This window comes from Amphichorda felina (genome assembly GCF_050947745.1).
Source record: "Amphichorda felina strain 45539 chromosome Unknown scaffold_9, whole genome shotgun sequence".
NCBI lineage: Eukaryota > Fungi > Ascomycota > Sordariomycetes > Hypocreales > Bionectriaceae > Amphichorda > Amphichorda felina.
The window spans coordinates 2,554,206-2,571,445 of NW_028145041.1; the positions used below are offsets into that span (position 1 = coordinate 2,554,206).

Genomic DNA, 17,240 nt, shown 5'->3' on the forward strand with positions numbered 1-17,240 from the left:
GCGTGGTGGACGTTGCGATGATGGGTCGTTGTCACAGTGCGCCGATCTGAGCCGACCAGAAATGAGATGAACAGATAGCGAGATGAAGGAAATGGGGGCTTGTCTCAGCGCGACTATGGCGCCCGACAGAATTAGACGGGTTAATATAATTCAACTGATAAAGAAGCGACAGAGACTCTCAGATCGGTCGTCTGCGTCTCGAACCCCCAGAGCGCATTCTTGGAAGGTCCCTGGGACTCCTGGTGCTGTCGCATTGTGCGGCTGCGCCTCGGCGACGGTGAGAATGCGACGTTGGCCTATGCTTTTGACATTGGGGTTTCGGGCACTTAATAAGATGCGCAGGCGCACAAATTGGCATTTTCCGCCTCGTATTAGGCACGCGATCCGGCACGGCTTCAAACCCAACCCGCGCGCTCCCTGAGACAGGTTCGTAGCCTCGTCTTCTGAGCGCAAGATGGTAAAAAAAGCGACTGCGACGGGACGGCAGTGGTGCCGATCCTGGAGCAAGGATTTGACCAGCGCCATGATCCACCGCTAGCCACAATGCCAACGTCGTCACTCTGGCCGCCGCCGGCGGTGCCCTCGTGCGGCCGAGTTGCGACTGTAGTTCTGATATGTACTATAGATTGCCCCTGGATTCCGCAAAGAGCGCAACCGTGCAACGTGACTCAAGATGCGTGGGGGAACTGCCGGACCGTAGGCACGCAACGGGGTGATTCTGCTGCGAGCGGCGAGGGCGCGCATTGTGGCAACCCCAGAGGCCCCGCTTGTTGGAACTGTTGTGGACATGGACTGCTCAACGGGACACACTTTGACACACCGTCTTTTGCGCTCGCCAATGCGCTCGTTGACAGGCGACGGCCCCGGGCCAGGCCGTATCAACAAACATATCTCTAGCTACAGGGAAAGGGCCCAACTGCGGTCAACCAGCAAATTCGACAGCGGCGCATGGCCCAGACGCAGAAACAGATACAGGGCTGGGGGGGGGGGGAGCAGCGGCCATGCCGGAGCAGTGCGACAAGGCGAAACTGGGAGTGGCACGCGACCCGCAGCGGATGACAGCCAACGATTCTGGCATGCGCTCTGTTAAGAGCCTAAGCTGCCCTCGCTGGTCCACCGTGGGGATATTATATCCCACTAGGTGCTCAGATCTAGACCGGCGGCCTGGTTTGGCGCCTGGGCAAGTCGTCTTCGGCGTCAGCAAACATGTTCGCGCCGATGCGCCGCAGACACTGGGAGCGTACGAACCTCGACGGCATCTTCTTGTCGCAGGTCGTGAGCAATCTGGCGATCCAGGCTGCACCCCGGCCAATGATGCGCTGTCGCCGGCCACCCCAGAGGCGCCCACCCTGTCGTACAGGGATCCAGACGTCGCCAGCGGATGGTGGGACCTCTGGCCACAACGACACCTCAGATTTCAACGAGTCCAAATTCAATGGTTGACGGGAGGCGTCGGCGCTATAGGGGCAGAAGCGCTGGAGTGTTGCCAGAGGTCAATATACAGGGCAATATGGGCATCGAGCGCCTAGTCGTATCATCCAGAGGCGCTCGGCCGCCGCGGGGCCGCTTGGGTTTCCCTTCTCATCCTGGTCTTGTTTCGAGATGTCCTGATGGAGGAGCACATGGAACAGCTGTAAATTCCGAGCCGCGCTTGGCTCGAACCCTGATTCCCTTATTGTCGGCCACCTATCCGTACCTCTACTACCCGTAAAGATACGAGCTGCGCGCGCGCGCAAAGTCATTCGCAGCTCGCTCGAACGGCGCTGCGCCGGACGACCCTAGGGTCGCGACAATGGGTCGGGCATCGTTTTGAATCGGTGCCGCGACCAAAGACTAGACCCCTGCATTGGATCTCAGGGCACGACACATGCGGTCAGGACTCAGCAAAGAGAGAGGGTTGCAGGAGTCAGGCACGCTGGCAGACGAACCCGTAGCCCCGGCATGGCACTCTGCTCCAGTCATCGGGCCAGAGGAGCCCCCGCTTCGCCGCTCCTACCGCACCGATGATGTGTATCTGCTGGGCCTTTGGGTGGCATTGTGTGTGCGCTGGCCCAAAGTTTCAAGACCCAAAGGCGACACTTGCGCGTCGAATCAGCGTCAAGATGGATGGCGGGGCCATGCATATCAACAAATGTCTAGTCTGGCAGAGTTGAGGAGCTTGCCGGGCGGGATTGAGCAGATGGGGGGGCTGCTTAGCTGGCCAAGGTGCTATTATTACCATGTATGTAATACCTGAATCCTGAGGTCACAAGACTCGGGTGCCGGAGAATGGAGGAAGGTGTCGAATGTGTGCGCAAAGTCGCAACAGGCACTGTCCACGACCAGGATTGATGGCTGGCGCATCAGAGACAGCAGGTCACGACGGGCTACACAAGGAGCGCTACGCATATAACCAGCTGCCTAGGGCATACACCAACGGCTTTTCCTCTCCAATTTGCCCATTCCCAGCAGACAAAAGGGTGGGCGGGCAGTTGTAGGCAATGGGGGGAGCTGGTACGTACGTACTCGTACGAAGGTCGTCTTCGTTGAGGTGCGGCAGGCCGAGATCGACACCGGGTGATTGGCAGCCCTCACGCCACCTCCAACCACGGCGCTGCGGGTCTTCCTTGGGCCCAGACATGACGAGCTGTTGCGCATCTAAGGCAACAGGATCTCGGTAGTTTTGGACAATGCGCAAGGGCAACGCCAGCAGTCAAGTTTGGCGATTCTGCCAGGTTGATGTGATGTTGTGGTTCGTGCGCTGGAACGAGCAGATATTATCTAGAGGAGGGCTGTGGAGGCAGCGAGCGTCACACACACAGTGAACCCGCTGAGCCCGCTGAACCTAGTGCCCATCCACGATCCCCCATCCCGGCCCGAGGGCTGGCCGTTCGCCCGCCTAGAGCACCCAATCTACCACGCCGTAGAGTATCAAGAGGGATTAGATAGAATATATGTATCCTGACGGCCTTGTTCAGGTGGTTTCCAGGTGTGAATTCCGCGTACAAGGCACTCTAGGTTCTCCAGGATTCCAAGGATCGGTGGTGGGAGCAGCCTGTGGAGGGCTGGCCTGGACCGTCCGTTAGTGCGCCTGCGCCTGCCACTACAGCGCCAGCAGCGCCAGCGCACTGGGCCATTAGTGGACAAGCACAGCACCAGCCAGTGTGCCAGGTAGACTCGGGCTGCCAGACCTCACAGTGTGCTGCGACAAAATCCGGTCGGCCTCGCTTGGCTCCTCTTTTCCCTCCTCATGCACTCTCTCGTCAACCTTGGTCCTCACCACAACGCCCTCAGACCACTCTCGGCATCTCTGGTAAGTCATCTCGCCTCTATCGTCCTGCGCGATCCCTCTCAGCACTCAATCAAACCATCCCATATCCCCAACGTCCCCTATAGATGGTTCACACCAGCGCCATCACTCGGGACGCCTGGGCGCCGACTTTGGAACAACCCATTTTGCCCTTCCACAACTTGGCCCATGGCCTCTCGCACTCTTTCCAGCCTCTCTTGCCATTAGCGATCGCTAATCGACCCAAGACTTTGATCAGATAAAATCTCTCCGCCGTCGTTGCCATCCCGACCGCTGGCGCCGTCGCCGCCTCTTGCGCACCCAGCCCTCCGCTACCGATCTGGCGCTTACCGCCCTGCGGCTTGGCTGGTGATGCAACTATAAACCCCATTCGATCATCAATATTCCAAGAAAAGCTGTCGGTTTCCTCTCCTAAGCTATCCAGAGGCTAGGGGCGGAATACCCACGTCTTCCCTTGGACAATCCTGTCGGGACACACCTCTGACCGGGTCGTCTCCGTCTCCTCACCAAACCACCGCCTCAAGTCGGTGTCCCCAACCATCCGACCTTCTATCCCCTCCCCATCATCCGCATTATCCCCCCATAGACACCAATACCAAGCACAATCAAGCCATCATGGCTTCAATGTCGCCAGTAACCACATCTCCCGCCATGGATGCCTCCGCTCGCGGAGAGGCTGTCTCACCCCGGCAGCCACCGAGCCCCAAGAACGTCGCATTTGAGCTCTTGTTTGTCGATGCGCCTCAATACCGTGCGCGCTTGCCTATGCGAGTGCAAATTTACCCCCATGATACCACAGACTCGATTGTGACGACGGTCAAGAATTTTTACGGTCTGTATTCGGGTCCCACCGGGTCCAAGGGCGTTAGCTTCGAAGACAAGGAGGGAAACACCCTTATTGCCAGGTATGAAAACTTCACCAACAATATGGTCGTCTATGTAAGGGTCTTTGAGGAGTACCCTGCCGACCCGGCCGCCTATAGTGGCCACTCTTACCCGGCATCCGCCCCTGGTGCCCAGTCCTACTACTCTGGCGAGGCCCAGCATGCCCAGCCTGCACACCGCCAGCCTCTGGACATGGCCCGCCCTGCCTCCAGGTCATCGCGGCAACGCAGTCGCTCGCCCAATGGCCTCACTGGCCCCAGGGATGACTCTGTGGGAAGCGCCGGCCAGAAGCGCCGGCCCCGTTCTGTCAAGAACCACACTGCGCTGGGTCAGGCCGACCCCCACAGCGACCACATGGCTGGCTATAGCAGCGACGAGGGCGCCCGCAGCACTTCGTCAGCTAGAACTAAGGAGCAGCTTGGGAACACCGATATTAGCGTTGAGAATATTGTGGAGGGAGGTCGTCGGAAGAGGGCCAAGTTTGAGAGTTCGGTAAGAGAGCCTTAATTGGCCTCTGATCTCTCTCTTCTACCAAACTAACATGACAACCACAGGAACTGCCCCTTTTCGCACCTCCCCAAATGCCAGCCGCCACTTCGAACCCTTCAGTGTCGCCCGCGCGCCGCATTGAGCATCATCGACCCTCGATGCCCTTTGGGTTCTCGGGACAAAATCCCTTCACGAACCCTCGACCGATGCACGCCTCGCACAACTTCAACCGAGGCGTGCAGTCAAATATGTATACGGCTCACCCTGCTGGCCATAGTCGCTCCCGAAGCATTGCGGGTATTCCCACTAACGGCATCTTGCCCACTCCTGACCCGACGGTCGGTAGCTGTGTGTCTGAGGAAGACAAGGATGTTGCGCTCCAACTCATGAGACTCGGCGATATGTCCAATATCTCCCACGGCCGCACATCGGCATCTACACTCGATGATACATTCAGCGGCAAGGCTGATGCCGCTTCCTCTACTGGCGCTACCAGCGACAGTGAGAGCGACGGCGAAGAGGAGGCCCCTCCCGCTCGTCGCCAGAAGTTGGAGAGTTCTAGCGCCTCGCAGGTCATCTACCAGACCACGGAGGCTCACTTTGCGCCCCCCGGTGGTGCTGAGGCCAGCACTGACGAGGCCGATGCCAAATCGCAGCCGCTCAAGACCAAGCCGGCACCCAAGCCCAAGGCTCCCTCTTCCAGCTCCAAGCCCAAGATTTCCAAGACCTCCAAGTCCCAGCCCGCTCCGAAGAAGCTCCCTCCTGTCCCAGGTGGCCCCATATCACCTACCTCAGCGCCTGGCTCGCGAAAGCAGTCCATTACCTCTACCAACGGCCTTCCTCAGACCGGCGAGGATGATCAGCCCGACCTCTCTACCAAGCCGCGCTGCCAACGTTGCCGCAAGAGCAAGAAGGGTTGCGATCGCCAGCGACCCTGCGGACGCTGCCGCGATGCCGGCCTCACCGCCGAGCAGTGCATCAGCGAGGACGAAGGCAATGGTCGCAAGGGACGATATGGTCGTCATATGGGTGTCCCCATTAAGAAGGACGAGGCTCCCATCGCCGGCCAGCCCGAGCTATTACCCGCAGCCTCCATCACTGTCCCGCCCATCATGACAGCTGATAAGGCCAAGAAGCGGAAGCGGTAGCCTTAACTATTGATCAGAGCCATATCTAGTGTCCTTGGTTCTGACACATCTGTCGGATCAACTGCCATGCATCTTGGTCGGACTTAATCCGCTTGTCTCCTCCTTGATGAGCAACCAATTTCCCTTGTACTCGGACCCACTTTTACCACAAAAAAAAAGAAGGGAGCAACTCTGGTTACACGTCTTTCGGATGGTCCGGCGTTGGCGAGCGGCGGGCTGTCTTTCTGTTTCACGACGGGACTGGGTGGGCTGTGTAATTATGACGGCTTGCGCAAGGCCATTACACTCCTTTATTGGCGTTGGAGGCTAATGTGGGCGTTCGTTATCGCTATTTTTTTTTATTTTTTTTGGCAGTGACGCCTCCGCATCGCCCTGGTTATTATATGATGCCTTTTGTTCCTCTTTTTGGCTCCTCGCGGTCGGAGAATCGTACCAGGTCTTTTCTCTGCAGCTCCCTCTGCCATGGAGGCGGCTTTATCGACAAAAGGGCTACGGAACCGGGGACGGGAAAGGAGAAGGGGGGGGAAGGGAAAAGATGTTTGGTATGATTTGGAAATCTTTTGCTGGACAGAGGGCCGACTCCCTCGAGAAGAGGTGCGAAAACTTACGGCTGATCTTGTGCGATCAAGTCCTGTCTGCGGTAGACGAGGAAGAAGACGTTTGAGTGACTGGGTTATGGGAGCAAAAGGCTTGAACGGGCCGGGGTAATGGCACGACCTGGATGCCCAAGGGATTTGTCAATCGGCAGGGAACTGGACGGGGCCAAGGGGTTGTTATTGGGGGTGTGGGCTGAGTCGATCCTTTCATTTTGCTTGTTATGCTTATCATCGTCGCTTATTATAGTGTTTTCACCACCGCTGGTTTCTTGTCGTTTGCTGCACACGTTGTTGATAGTTTATGCCAGCTAATTACGCATTTATGCGTGCGCATAATTTCCGTCCCTGCTATTGTACCATGTGGCGCGAGTGACGGGAACAATGGCCATTGCGTCAAGGCGCGGCGCATTGTGAGGTTCGATCCCCCGTCTCGAACCCTCACCGCCCGTCGCAAGGCGTCTTCCAGCTACCCAGCTGGCCAATTGCTTCCCAATTCTGTCTAAAAATTCAGGGTCGTCGACTTTAACCCTCGTGCGCTAGTCCCCTTACAGTAAGGTGGCACCGGTCCGGCACAAGCCGTTGTCATGGATCGGGCGAGGACCAAACAGCCGATTGGCCAGAACTAGGGGTGGTCTCTCACGTGATGGGTGGATTTGTCTTGGGGGGAGGGGGGCCCGGCTGCGGACGCGGGGTGGCAAGGGGGCAAACCATTTTACGTCATTTGTGCCGTGCGACCCCGCGGAGGGGCTGCATCTGCCGCCTGGGCTGCTGGGAGTGGTCGGGAACGTGCAGTTTTTCTAGGCGGTGGGGGGAGAAGCAATTTAGATGGTAACTTTTGGAGAGGGATATGGAGGGAAGGCTGGTGGCTGGGCTTTGGGTTTGCGACGGTGGTGTGTGGGGTGCGGGATTGATTGATTGATTGATTAATCGATTGTATCGGGTTTAATCAATTTACCGCGCCTTCTATTTTATCTGGGACCGGAGGAGCGGAGGTGCACCTCCGATGACGCCGGACCGGTGGGCGGATCCGAAGTGGGGGTGGGGATCCACCTTACCCTACGGCTGCGCCGCGACAAAGTTGACTTGCCTCCGTCAACTCCTCTGCGCGGTCGCACCCCTCTCGATGGAAATTTATCAAGAGAATAAGTGGATTACTGGAATTAACTACCAGTGGTAAATTCTGTCTCTGATACACTGAAATTTGAGTTAGGCTGCGTTCCTACCCATTATTGTGTTTTCGCAACAGGCTCAAGATAGAAGGAGCAGCCTCAGTGCACTAACAACATGACCAACTGAGACAGTCAAATCCCCAACAATGATTAAACGCGAAAAAAAAGCTATAGGGTATATAATTTCGATCGAATGGCAATGTGACATTCCAATGCAACTTTGATACGATTGTATCACTGAACCTGAAGCGTTGAAATAAGGAGTAAGCACCCGAAGGAGCAAGGAACAAATTATTGTCCCATCTATCCCGTCTCGTTCTTTGACAAATCGCAATGATAGTTGTAAGTAGTGTCTGTACATTGCCGCAGCCTCGATCAGAGTTGATGGATGTTGTCTGGACTGTTTGTGACGACCATGAAGTCGGGATAATACAGAGAACGAGACAAGTAGATAACATCAAAGCGCGACACTAAATCACGATAGGTATTATACCTGCATATCATGAGAAAATAGAACTAAAATATACAACCCTACTGTACACATAGATATATATATAAATGCCGTATAAATATACTTATAAAAATATCGAGTACGCATACAAACACAGGAATACCAGTACTATTAGTACTTATGATAGTGTCTCGCTTGTTTTGCGAACTACTTGCTGGAGTCTGGAGCTTCATTTGCTACGGGGACGACATAGTTGCATAGATAGACAAGATATAATAGCAAGGAGCGCATATGGTATTTCTTCTCGCTACAACTCAAAGTAGATTGAAACCGGCTCTTCTTCCACCGCCATTCCAATCTCGGGGAGGTTAAACCGTCACCCAATCATGGTTCTCTCTCTTCTACTACACATAGACGCTTATAGACGGGGCTTGGACGCAGAGGTCTGGACGTCGAAGCGGTCTAGGTTCATGACCTTCTCCCACGCGGCAACAAAGTCGTTGACGAAGCGCTGGGCGCCGTCGGAGCTGCCGTAGACCTCGGACACGGCGCGCAGCTCGGGGTGCGAGCCGAAGATGAGGTCGTTGCGGGTGGCGGACCACTTCTTGGTACCGGTCTTGCGGTCGAGGCCGTCGAAGGTGTCGCGGCCAGTGGGCTTCCAGACGGTGCTCATGTCGAGCAGGTTGACGAAGAAGTCGTTGGTCAGGGCACCAGGGCGGCTGGTGAAGACACCGGTGGCCGAGTTGTCGTAGTTGGTGTTGAGCACACGCAGACCGCCAATCAGAGCAGTCAGCTCGGGGGGAGTCAGGGTCAGCAGCTGAGCGCGGTCGACGAGGATCTGCTCGGTGTTGACGCGGTCGGTCGACTTGCCGTAGTTGCGGAAACCATCGGCGTAGGGCTCGAGGTGGCCGACAGACCAGGAGTCAGTCTGCTCCTGGGTGGCGTCGGTGCGGCCAGGGACGAAGGGCACCTTGACGTCGGCACCGACCTCCTTGGCGGCCTGCTCCACACCGGCGCTACCGGCGAGCACGATGAGATCGGCAATAGAGACCTTCTTGCTGCCGCTCTGGCCGTTGAAACGCTGCTGGACACCCTCAAGGGCGCTAAGCACCTCAGCGAGCTGCTTGGGGTTGTTGACCTCCCAGTCCTTCATGGGGGAGAGGCGGATGCGGGCACCGTTGGCACCACCACGCTTGTCGCTGCCGCGGAAGGTGGAGGCGGAGGCCCAAGCGGTGGAGATGAACTTGGAGGGGCTGACTCCGGTGGCGAGGATGTCCTTCTTGAGGGCAGCCACGTCGTTGGCATCGACCAGAGCATGGTCGACGGTCGGGACGGGGTCCTGCCAGGAGAACTCCTCCTTGGGAACCTCGGGGCCGTGGTAGCGGGTGCGAGGGCCCATGTCACGGTGGGTCAGCTTGAACCAGGCGCGGGCGAAGGCGGTGGCGAACTCGTCGGGGTTCTCGAGGAAGCGGCGAGAGACCTTCTCGTAGGCGGGGTCGAAGCGGAGCGACAGATCAGTCGTCAGCATCTTGGCGGGGTGCTTCTTGCTAGAATCGAAGGCATCGGGGATGAGCTCCTGAGCCTCGGGATTCTTGGCGCGCCACTGATTGGCGCCCGCAGGGCTCTTCTCGAGCTCCCAGTCGAAGTTGAAGAGGTACTCGAAGAAGTTGTGGCTCCACTTGGCGGGAGTCTTGGTCCAAGTGACCTCGAGACCACTGGTGATGGCGTCGCGGCCGGAGCCGGAGTTGTACTTGCTGGCCCAGCCGAGACCCTGGGCCTCGATGCCAGCGCCGGAGGGATCGGGACCGACATTGCTGCCGGGACCAGCACCGTGGGTCTTGCCGAAGGAGTGTCCACCGGCAATAAGGGCCACAGTCTCCTCGTCGTTCATGCCCATGCGGCCGAAGGTGTCGCGGATGTCCTTAGCAGCAGCAACAGGGTCGGGGTTTCCGGCCGGGCCCTCGGGGTTGACGTAGATCAGACCGTGGCTGGGGTATTTTGTTAGTGACAGTGGTAGATGTGCGCAGACATAAAGCTGAACTTACTGGGTGGCACCCAGGGGAGCCTCGAGGGTCTTGGAAGGCATGTCTCCGCTGCTGATGGAGGAGGTGCCGTGGGTGGAGAGACCGTCCTTGGGGTGGGAGTAGCGCTCCTTGATACCCTGGGGGAAGAGGGTCTCCTCGCTTCCCCAGTAGGTGGACTTGTCGGACTCCCACGTATCGGGGCGGCCGAGGGCGATACCGGCGGTCTTGAAGCCCATGGACTCCAGGGCAACGTTGCCGGCGAGGATCAGGAGATCAGCCCACGAGATCTTGTCACCGTACTTTTGCTTGATGGGCCAGAGCAGACGACGTCCCTTGTCCAGGTTTCCGTTATCGGGCCACGCTCCGAGAGGGTGGAAGCGCTGCTGGCCTTCGCCACCGCCACCGCGACCGTCGAAGACACGGTACTACACGAGTTGAGTTAGCCATGGAGAGGGCAAAAGGAGATATGAGTGAAGGGATGGCGAACCGTTCCAGCAGCGTGCCAGGAGAGGCGGACGAAGAAGCCACCATAGTGGCCGAAGTCGGCGGGCCACCAGTCCTGAGAGTCGGTCATCAGGGCGTGGAGGTCCTTCTTGAGGGCCTCATAGTCGAGGCTCTTGAGGGCGGTGGCATAGTCAAAGTCTCCGCCGAGAGGGTTGTTGGCGGGGGCATTCTGGCGGAGGATGTGAAGAGGGAGGGTATCAGGGATGAGCTGGGCAGAGGTACCGCCGCCAGCGACGTTGGCGTGGTTGAGGGGGCACTTCTTCTCGGCCATGGTTGCGAAGAGCTGGGGAGATGTGCTGTAGAGTCTGGATTTGCCTGGGAGTGTAGCGGCGAAGCGGCGGGAGAGACGGGAGGGAGAGGAGAGAAGAGCAGATAGCGAAAGGGCGGAGCGCCTCGGATATAGGGAGGAGATTTTGGAGGGGGCGAACATGATGGAATCGTCGTACGTGATGGGTCGAAGACCTCGAACCCCCTCAAACCCCGCGTTGGTCAATGGCAATTGCTTGGACCTTGTTGGCCGGTGTGGGTACCACCCAAGTGGGGTGCGTTCTGCAAGAGTTAATGGGGCAACAGTCTTTCGGTGTGTGGCTACCGAGATCTGTTAAGCGTGGCACGCGACTGTTCGTCTGGCGGCGCTCGGGCGTTGATCCGAACTTTTTCCTGCCTCCACTGTGTCTCTGTCGTTGCACGCGGTTGAAACGCTGGCTTGCGGAGGTTCGTCGGCGTTCGGACGCTGTTCCGAGCCCGCTACCCTGGAGTCGTAGACGTCAGGCAGGAGGTAGTAATAGCTGACAGCCTGACCTGGGGTCTCATTCGTCTTGCCGTTTTTGTTGGCTTGGTCTTTCCCTCAACGCGACTTGCCGCACGCGGGGAAGGCGAAAGGCAAGTGCTACTATTTATAAGCTACGCGACAACTTCCTGCATGCAAGGGAAGGAAGTCGCGACAGAAATGCCAGGGGCAGACTGGCAATTGCCCGGTTCAACCACGGAAGGTGCATTCCAATCTAGCATTAATATCAAACAGACTTCTTCACAACAATGTAAGGTACGCTTTGCAATTGACCGGACTGGGGCCAACAATCCCTCCGGAAATCGACTACATCCGACGACGACGACGACGTAGTACCCACCACCACGTACGAGTTTGTATGCATGTACGTACGCACATATGTAGGTGATCAAAGAGGCATCTGGAATGGCGCGATTGTTGCAACCTGTTTAGGGCGGGGTCGTTGACTCGTCGACACAATAGGTGGCCAAGCTGACCACGTCTATTGGCGCACATCGGGTCAAATGGAAAGGAAGCAGCGGCACTAATTGAACCAGCACGGCGCCATCTCTATCTGTTCGACAGCTGGCGCCTCCATTGGGTCCCATCTTTTTCTGTCCCCCGCTTGCGAGGCACAGCACTGTCGTCCCGCTTTGACGGAAGTTTCGCACGGCAGTTTGGTAGCTTTGGCACGACTCAACAAGTTTGGCCATGGTCGCCGCTTGTGTTTTATATGGCTCCCACTGGTCTTGGCAGCTTTAGCATAAGTACCCACGACGAGATCCGCTTGTGTTTTATATGGCTCCCATTGGTCTTGGCACCTTTCGCATGAGTACCTACGACGAGCCTGACCATGGACACCGCCTGTGGTTGATATGACTCCCATCGTTCTTGGCACCTTTGGCACGACCGCCGCTGGTATTTGATATGGGCCCCATTAGTCTTGGCATTTTCTACGGTGCACCAATTTGCGACTAGCCTGCTGGGCCCCCCTTGCTAAAAACCTCCATTTGGATGGATGAGGACCTTGGTGTACCCGTCGACCCTCTTGTCGAATTTGTCATACGCAGTCTCGGCGTCTTCGATGCCGATTTCGTGAGACACGACAAAGCTGGGCTTGGCCTTGCCAGCAATGATGAGGTCGCGGAGATATCGGTTGTAGGCCTTGACGTTGCACTGCCCCGTACGGAGGGAGAGACCCTTGGGACTATTGTTAGCCTTGCCGGTACCGGCTCTTTTGTGGATCTTCAAGACCTACCTTCTCGAAGAGCTTGCCAAAGCTGAGACTGATGATGCCCTTGGCTGATTGACTGTCTGGTGCCCCCGGGTCACTAACCACTGTCAGCACTATCCTTCACAGACAACCTTCCCGCGGGAATGAGAAGCCAACCTCGGGACATAGAGCCCAGGGATGCCCAGTCCGCCGCACGCCCGAGTCACCCGGATCATGTTCTCGAGCACGATATTCGGCTGCTCCGTCCCGCCGCCACCTGTGACCGCCTGGTAGCCCACGGCGTCGACGGACCGGTCCACCATGCCGCCGTTGAGCTCGATGATCTGGTCCACAGCGTCGCTCTTGGTGAAGTCAACGGGCGTGCAGCCAATCCTCTCGGCGGCGCTGAGTCGCTCCGGCACGCGGTCTACGACGTAGACGTGCGAAGCACCGCGCAGAGTCGCCGAGTACGCGGCCATCAGACCGACAGGGCCGGCGCCGAAGACGGCGATGGTCTCGCCGGGTTGGAAGCCCGAGATTTCGACGCCATGCCAGCCTTGAGTGAGCCATCAGAAACGGCGATGCTAGAGATGGGAGATGTGATGTCACGTACCGGTAGGGAAGATGTCTGACGGCCGTTTTAGTACTCGAACTGCACACGAGTTCAGTAGATGGGTCGACTCACCTGCCAGGAGAATAAAGTCGGACTCGTGCTCCTTTCCGGGGGGTAGTTTCAGGGCGTTGAAGTCAGCAAAGGGGATGCGAATATACTGAGCCTGGCCACCCCGATACGGCCCCATGGCAACGTAGCCTACGGCTGATTAGACACTCGTATGAGATAGGGTGAGTTCTTGAGGACTGACCGTAGGCACCGCCGGCGAATCCAGGATTGACACCTGTGCAAAACGCCGTCTTTCCCTCGCAGCAGTTCCTACACTTGCCGTCGGCAACGTTGAAGGGGAGGACAACCCGGTCGCCCTTCTGGAGGACCGTGACGCCTTGGCCCACCTCTTCGACGATGCCCATGTTCTCGTGGCCTTGGACGTGGTTAGTTCAGCAATTGGTCGCCAGGACTCCAGTTCATAAATACCAAAGGTGATGCCAGGCTGCGCGGCGGTGCGCCCCTCGTACATGCTACTTCGGCGTGAGTACAGAGACGAAATTCATGTCTGTGCCACCTACTGTAGGTCGGAACCGCAAATGGCCGCCTATGACATAGTCAGCCGTGGAATTGGGCGTGGTGGGCTTCTTGTAGTTCAAAGGACAGACTGACCGTGGTGACCTTGACAATGACATCGTCAGGGTGCAACAAGCTGGGCATTTCGACCTCCTCGACCTTGACCTGGAAAGGGCCGACGTAGTTGACGGCCTTCATGGTTGCGGAAGCCATGATAGGATGGGGATGGTATTGGTAGGGAGTTTCGATGTGGGCAGTCAATTCTTTACTTACCAGTAGGGGGCCAGACACACGACCCCTCGCGAACCTATCGCCTTTTATTTACACCGATGGCAACAATTGTCAATTTCACCGTGTCGTCACCGATGCGGGGTGAGACCAAGACCGAGTTTCTGTTGCCCGCCCATACACCCCAAATAGGCTTCGCTTGCCGCCGTGATGGTGGTGTGACGGACAGATGGAGACATGCAGCCGTTGGGTCACCGTCAAAATGCGGGGGAAATATTGGCATTGACAAGGGAGGGGATTAAGCATGGGCGAACATCGTGGAACGGCGTCGGAGGAGGTTACTCTATTCGGCGAGTCGGCCTGCTTCGGGCTTGGTGGCGATGCCACGGGAGGCCTCGATTATGCAGCATGGTGGACTGGCATTGAAATAACGATTATTATCTTTTTTTTTGTTTCTAGTTTCGTTTGGCCTGGGCCTTGAGAATCTCGGTCAGATCGTGGTCTCTCTCCGACAATGCCTCCGCCGTGGGCCGCCCATACACCTCCCTCGTCTCCCTGGCGACCTTGGCCACCCAGTCCTCCTCGTTGCTGCTCTCCGCAGACGCCTCACCAAACGCCGACGTCCCCTTGAGGGAGATCAGCCCAGCGTCATCCCAGCAAGTCTGAATCGTCCCCGCGAGGTGATGCATAAACGCCCCGATGCCCCCCTCCCCGCCCCCCAGGTTGTACGTCTTGAACGGACCCGCAGCCGCCCACCGTGGCCCCAGGCTACTCTCCATGATGGTGTCCAGGTCCTGCACCGACACGACCCCGTCGGCTACCAGGTGGCACGCCTCGCGGAACAGCGCAAACGCAAGGCGGTTGCCCACAAACCCGGGGGTCTCCTTCTTGATCACCACGGGGCGGTGACCCGACCCCAGCCGGGCGAAGTAGTCGACAGCGAACTGTGTCCTCGAGGGGTCGGTGTGCGGCGAGGGCGCAACCTCGATCAGCGGGATCAGCGTGGGCGGGTTGAACGGGTGGACGACCAGCACGCGCGCCTTGCCGGCTGGGTCTAGGTGCTCGACCTGCTCGGAGGCGCAGATGCCCGACGTGGAGCTCCACAGGTGCGCGCCGGGGTCGGCGTGCTGGACGACGCCGGCCCACGTGCCCTGCTTGAACGCGAGCGTGTCCGGGCCCTGCTCCTGGACGATGGTGGCGCCGCGGCAGACGTCCTCGACGGAGGAGCAGATGGCGATGCGGCCCGTGGCGAGGAGGTGCTGGACCGAGGCGGGTTCCTGGCCGGGCTCGCAGCAGGACCGGAGGGACACGGGCAGGAAGGTGTCGATGTGGCGCTGCAGGTCCGGGCGCACGTCGTAGAGGCGGATGTTGGTGGTCGGGGAGTGGTGGAGGTGCAGGGCGGCGAAGGAGAGGCCGATGGTGCCGAGGCCGATGAGGGCGATGGTCTGTGGGGGGGTGTCCATTGGGGTGGTTGTGCTGCTGCTGATGCAGAGTAGAGATGTAGGTGTATTAGTATGAGTGAGTGTGTAAGAGTAGAAAGTCCATCGGCCCCCATTACATGTATTATGCTGGCGGGATTTTGTGCAGCTGGACGTCGTACGGATAGCCGGTGGCCCCACTGCTCCCCGCTCCCCCCCATCTATAGTACGGAGATGGGGAAATCGGAAGTATCTAGGCGAGAACAGACTCGACAGAAAAAGATAACACTGGCTACTGAAAGACAATATAAAGTACCATTCAAGGCTCTCAAGAAGCCGAGGCACTGTACATCATTCCTCCGTCGTCGCCGCGTTTGGAGGCTCTGCTCGATTGCCTGAATAGGTACGTAGCAACCGGGGGAACCCACTTCCATCGGCGTCGGCCCGATCGCATCGCCGGTTTCCCCGGGCCACATCGGCCAAGACTCCGGGTGCTCCGGGTGCTCCGGAGGGCCGTCTCAGGCGTCGGGGCTGCTGCTCTGCTGTTCTTGGCTAGTGTTGTTTGACACCGCGCGTTAATAGCGGCATGTTAGGAAGGCATGTTAGGAACGACAGAAAGGCCATGCTCGGTAGGTATCCAACCCAGGGATGGGAAGTTCTTAAGAATCTGGCCGATTGGAACGTTGGAATTGTTATCCCTTTACTAGGTTGTCTGTTTTTTTTTGCACGAGTATGGATAAAGAGTACTTGATTGGATGGTATGTAGATGTGCACAGTTGGAGTGCAGATGCGAGTCTTCCGGTATGTGGGTGAACTATTGGACATGACCGTTGTGTCTTGGGCGTATTATCGGACGAATGTCTCGATGGTATGAGTGATTATCAGGACAGTTTGTCTCAGCACCATAAGTTCCTAACGGAGGACCAGGGCTGGGCCAGGAGTGGTTGCGAGCTTGGAGTCTCTTGGGGAGTAGCCCTCAGTGCCAATACATGGATAAAAAGCACTTCCCCCCCACATCGGCTTTGTACGACTTCGGCTCGCTACGCCAAGGGTGCCCCCGCTCGATCTGGCTTTGGACGTGCCGGCCACTCATTGGTGTCTTTATTTCACCCTCAGGGTACGGAGGGAGACACCAAAAGTAACGCATTTGATACATGGTCTACTAACAGCTACACGCAATGTCTCTGTATGACGGCGTTAGTGGATTAGGTATAGAACACGTCGTTACTTTTGGCGCTTCCCTCCGTACTGTACCTAGTAAATCTCTCCTTCATCTGTATCAGGGGGTTTTCAGCTCGATTGTAGCATCCAATGAACAGGACTATCATATACATGATGAGGCTGCAACGCGCATGAAGGCGGCTACCACGCATATAAATGAGGCTATCATACACATAAAGGAGGCTATCACATACATGAAGAGGGTTTCACGTCATGAGATGATCGTGTTCCAATTCCTGGATGCTCATTTAAGGAAGGCCCCCCTAGCCCAAACCTACCCCGATGGGCTACCGTATAGACTTCGACAGAGCATTTTGTGACCGCCTGTGTTTGATTTCCCGAAACCATCCACTAACATAGCCTTGTCTTTAGCTTATCGGACAGGAACATAAGCGGTGATTATTGCCACCATGATCTCACACGCCTCACACACCCCAAACACCTCACACGCCTCCCCCTGTTGTGACAAGTGTAACGGGCCTGCGCCTGTTATGTGCTCATGCGACAACGATTACTGCGAGCGGTGTTTCCAAGAGCATTTGAAGAAGAGGCCCAGGCACCGCCGAGGCGGGACCAGGGAATCGGACAGCAGCCTCGCGTGGATCTTGGGGAAGATCGCGTCGCTCAAAGATGGCGCATCCAGAGTCACGCAGTTCGAG

General features: G+C 57.4%; 3 protein-coding genes across 3 annotated transcripts; 1 reads left to right on the forward strand and 2 right to left on the reverse strand.

Annotated features, from left to right (window-relative positions):
- Window positions 1-3,940: 3,940 nt before the first annotated feature.
- ACO1O0_009378 (Zn(II)2Cys6 transcription factor domain-containing protein) lies at window positions 3,941-5,811 on the forward strand (the record flags this gene model as incomplete). Its single annotated transcript, XM_083198727.1, has 3 exons — window positions 3,941-4,040; window positions 4,089-4,666; window positions 4,729-5,811. The coding sequence occupies 3 exons, from the start codon at window positions 3,941-3,943 to the stop codon at window positions 5,809-5,811; spliced, it is 1,761 nt and encodes a 586-aa protein (XP_083046462.1).
- Window positions 5,812-8,445: 2,634 nt separating this feature from the next.
- ACO1O0_009379 (uncharacterized protein) lies at window positions 8,446-10,826 on the reverse strand (the record flags this gene model as incomplete). Its single annotated transcript, XM_083198728.1, has 4 exons — window positions 8,446-10,015; window positions 10,073-10,476; window positions 10,539-10,763; window positions 10,791-10,826. The coding sequence occupies 4 exons, from the start codon at window positions 10,824-10,826 to the stop codon at window positions 8,446-8,448; spliced, it is 2,235 nt and encodes a 744-aa protein (XP_083046463.1).
- A 3,571-nt stretch (window positions 10,827-14,397) lies between these two features.
- ACO1O0_009380 (uncharacterized protein) lies at window positions 14,398-15,405 on the reverse strand (the record flags this gene model as incomplete). Its single annotated transcript, XM_083198729.1, has 1 exon — window positions 14,398-15,405. One exon carries the CDS (start codon window positions 15,403-15,405, stop codon window positions 14,398-14,400), a length of 1,008 nt encoding a protein of 335 aa, XP_083046464.1.
- Window positions 15,406-17,240: the final 1,835 nt, after the last annotated feature.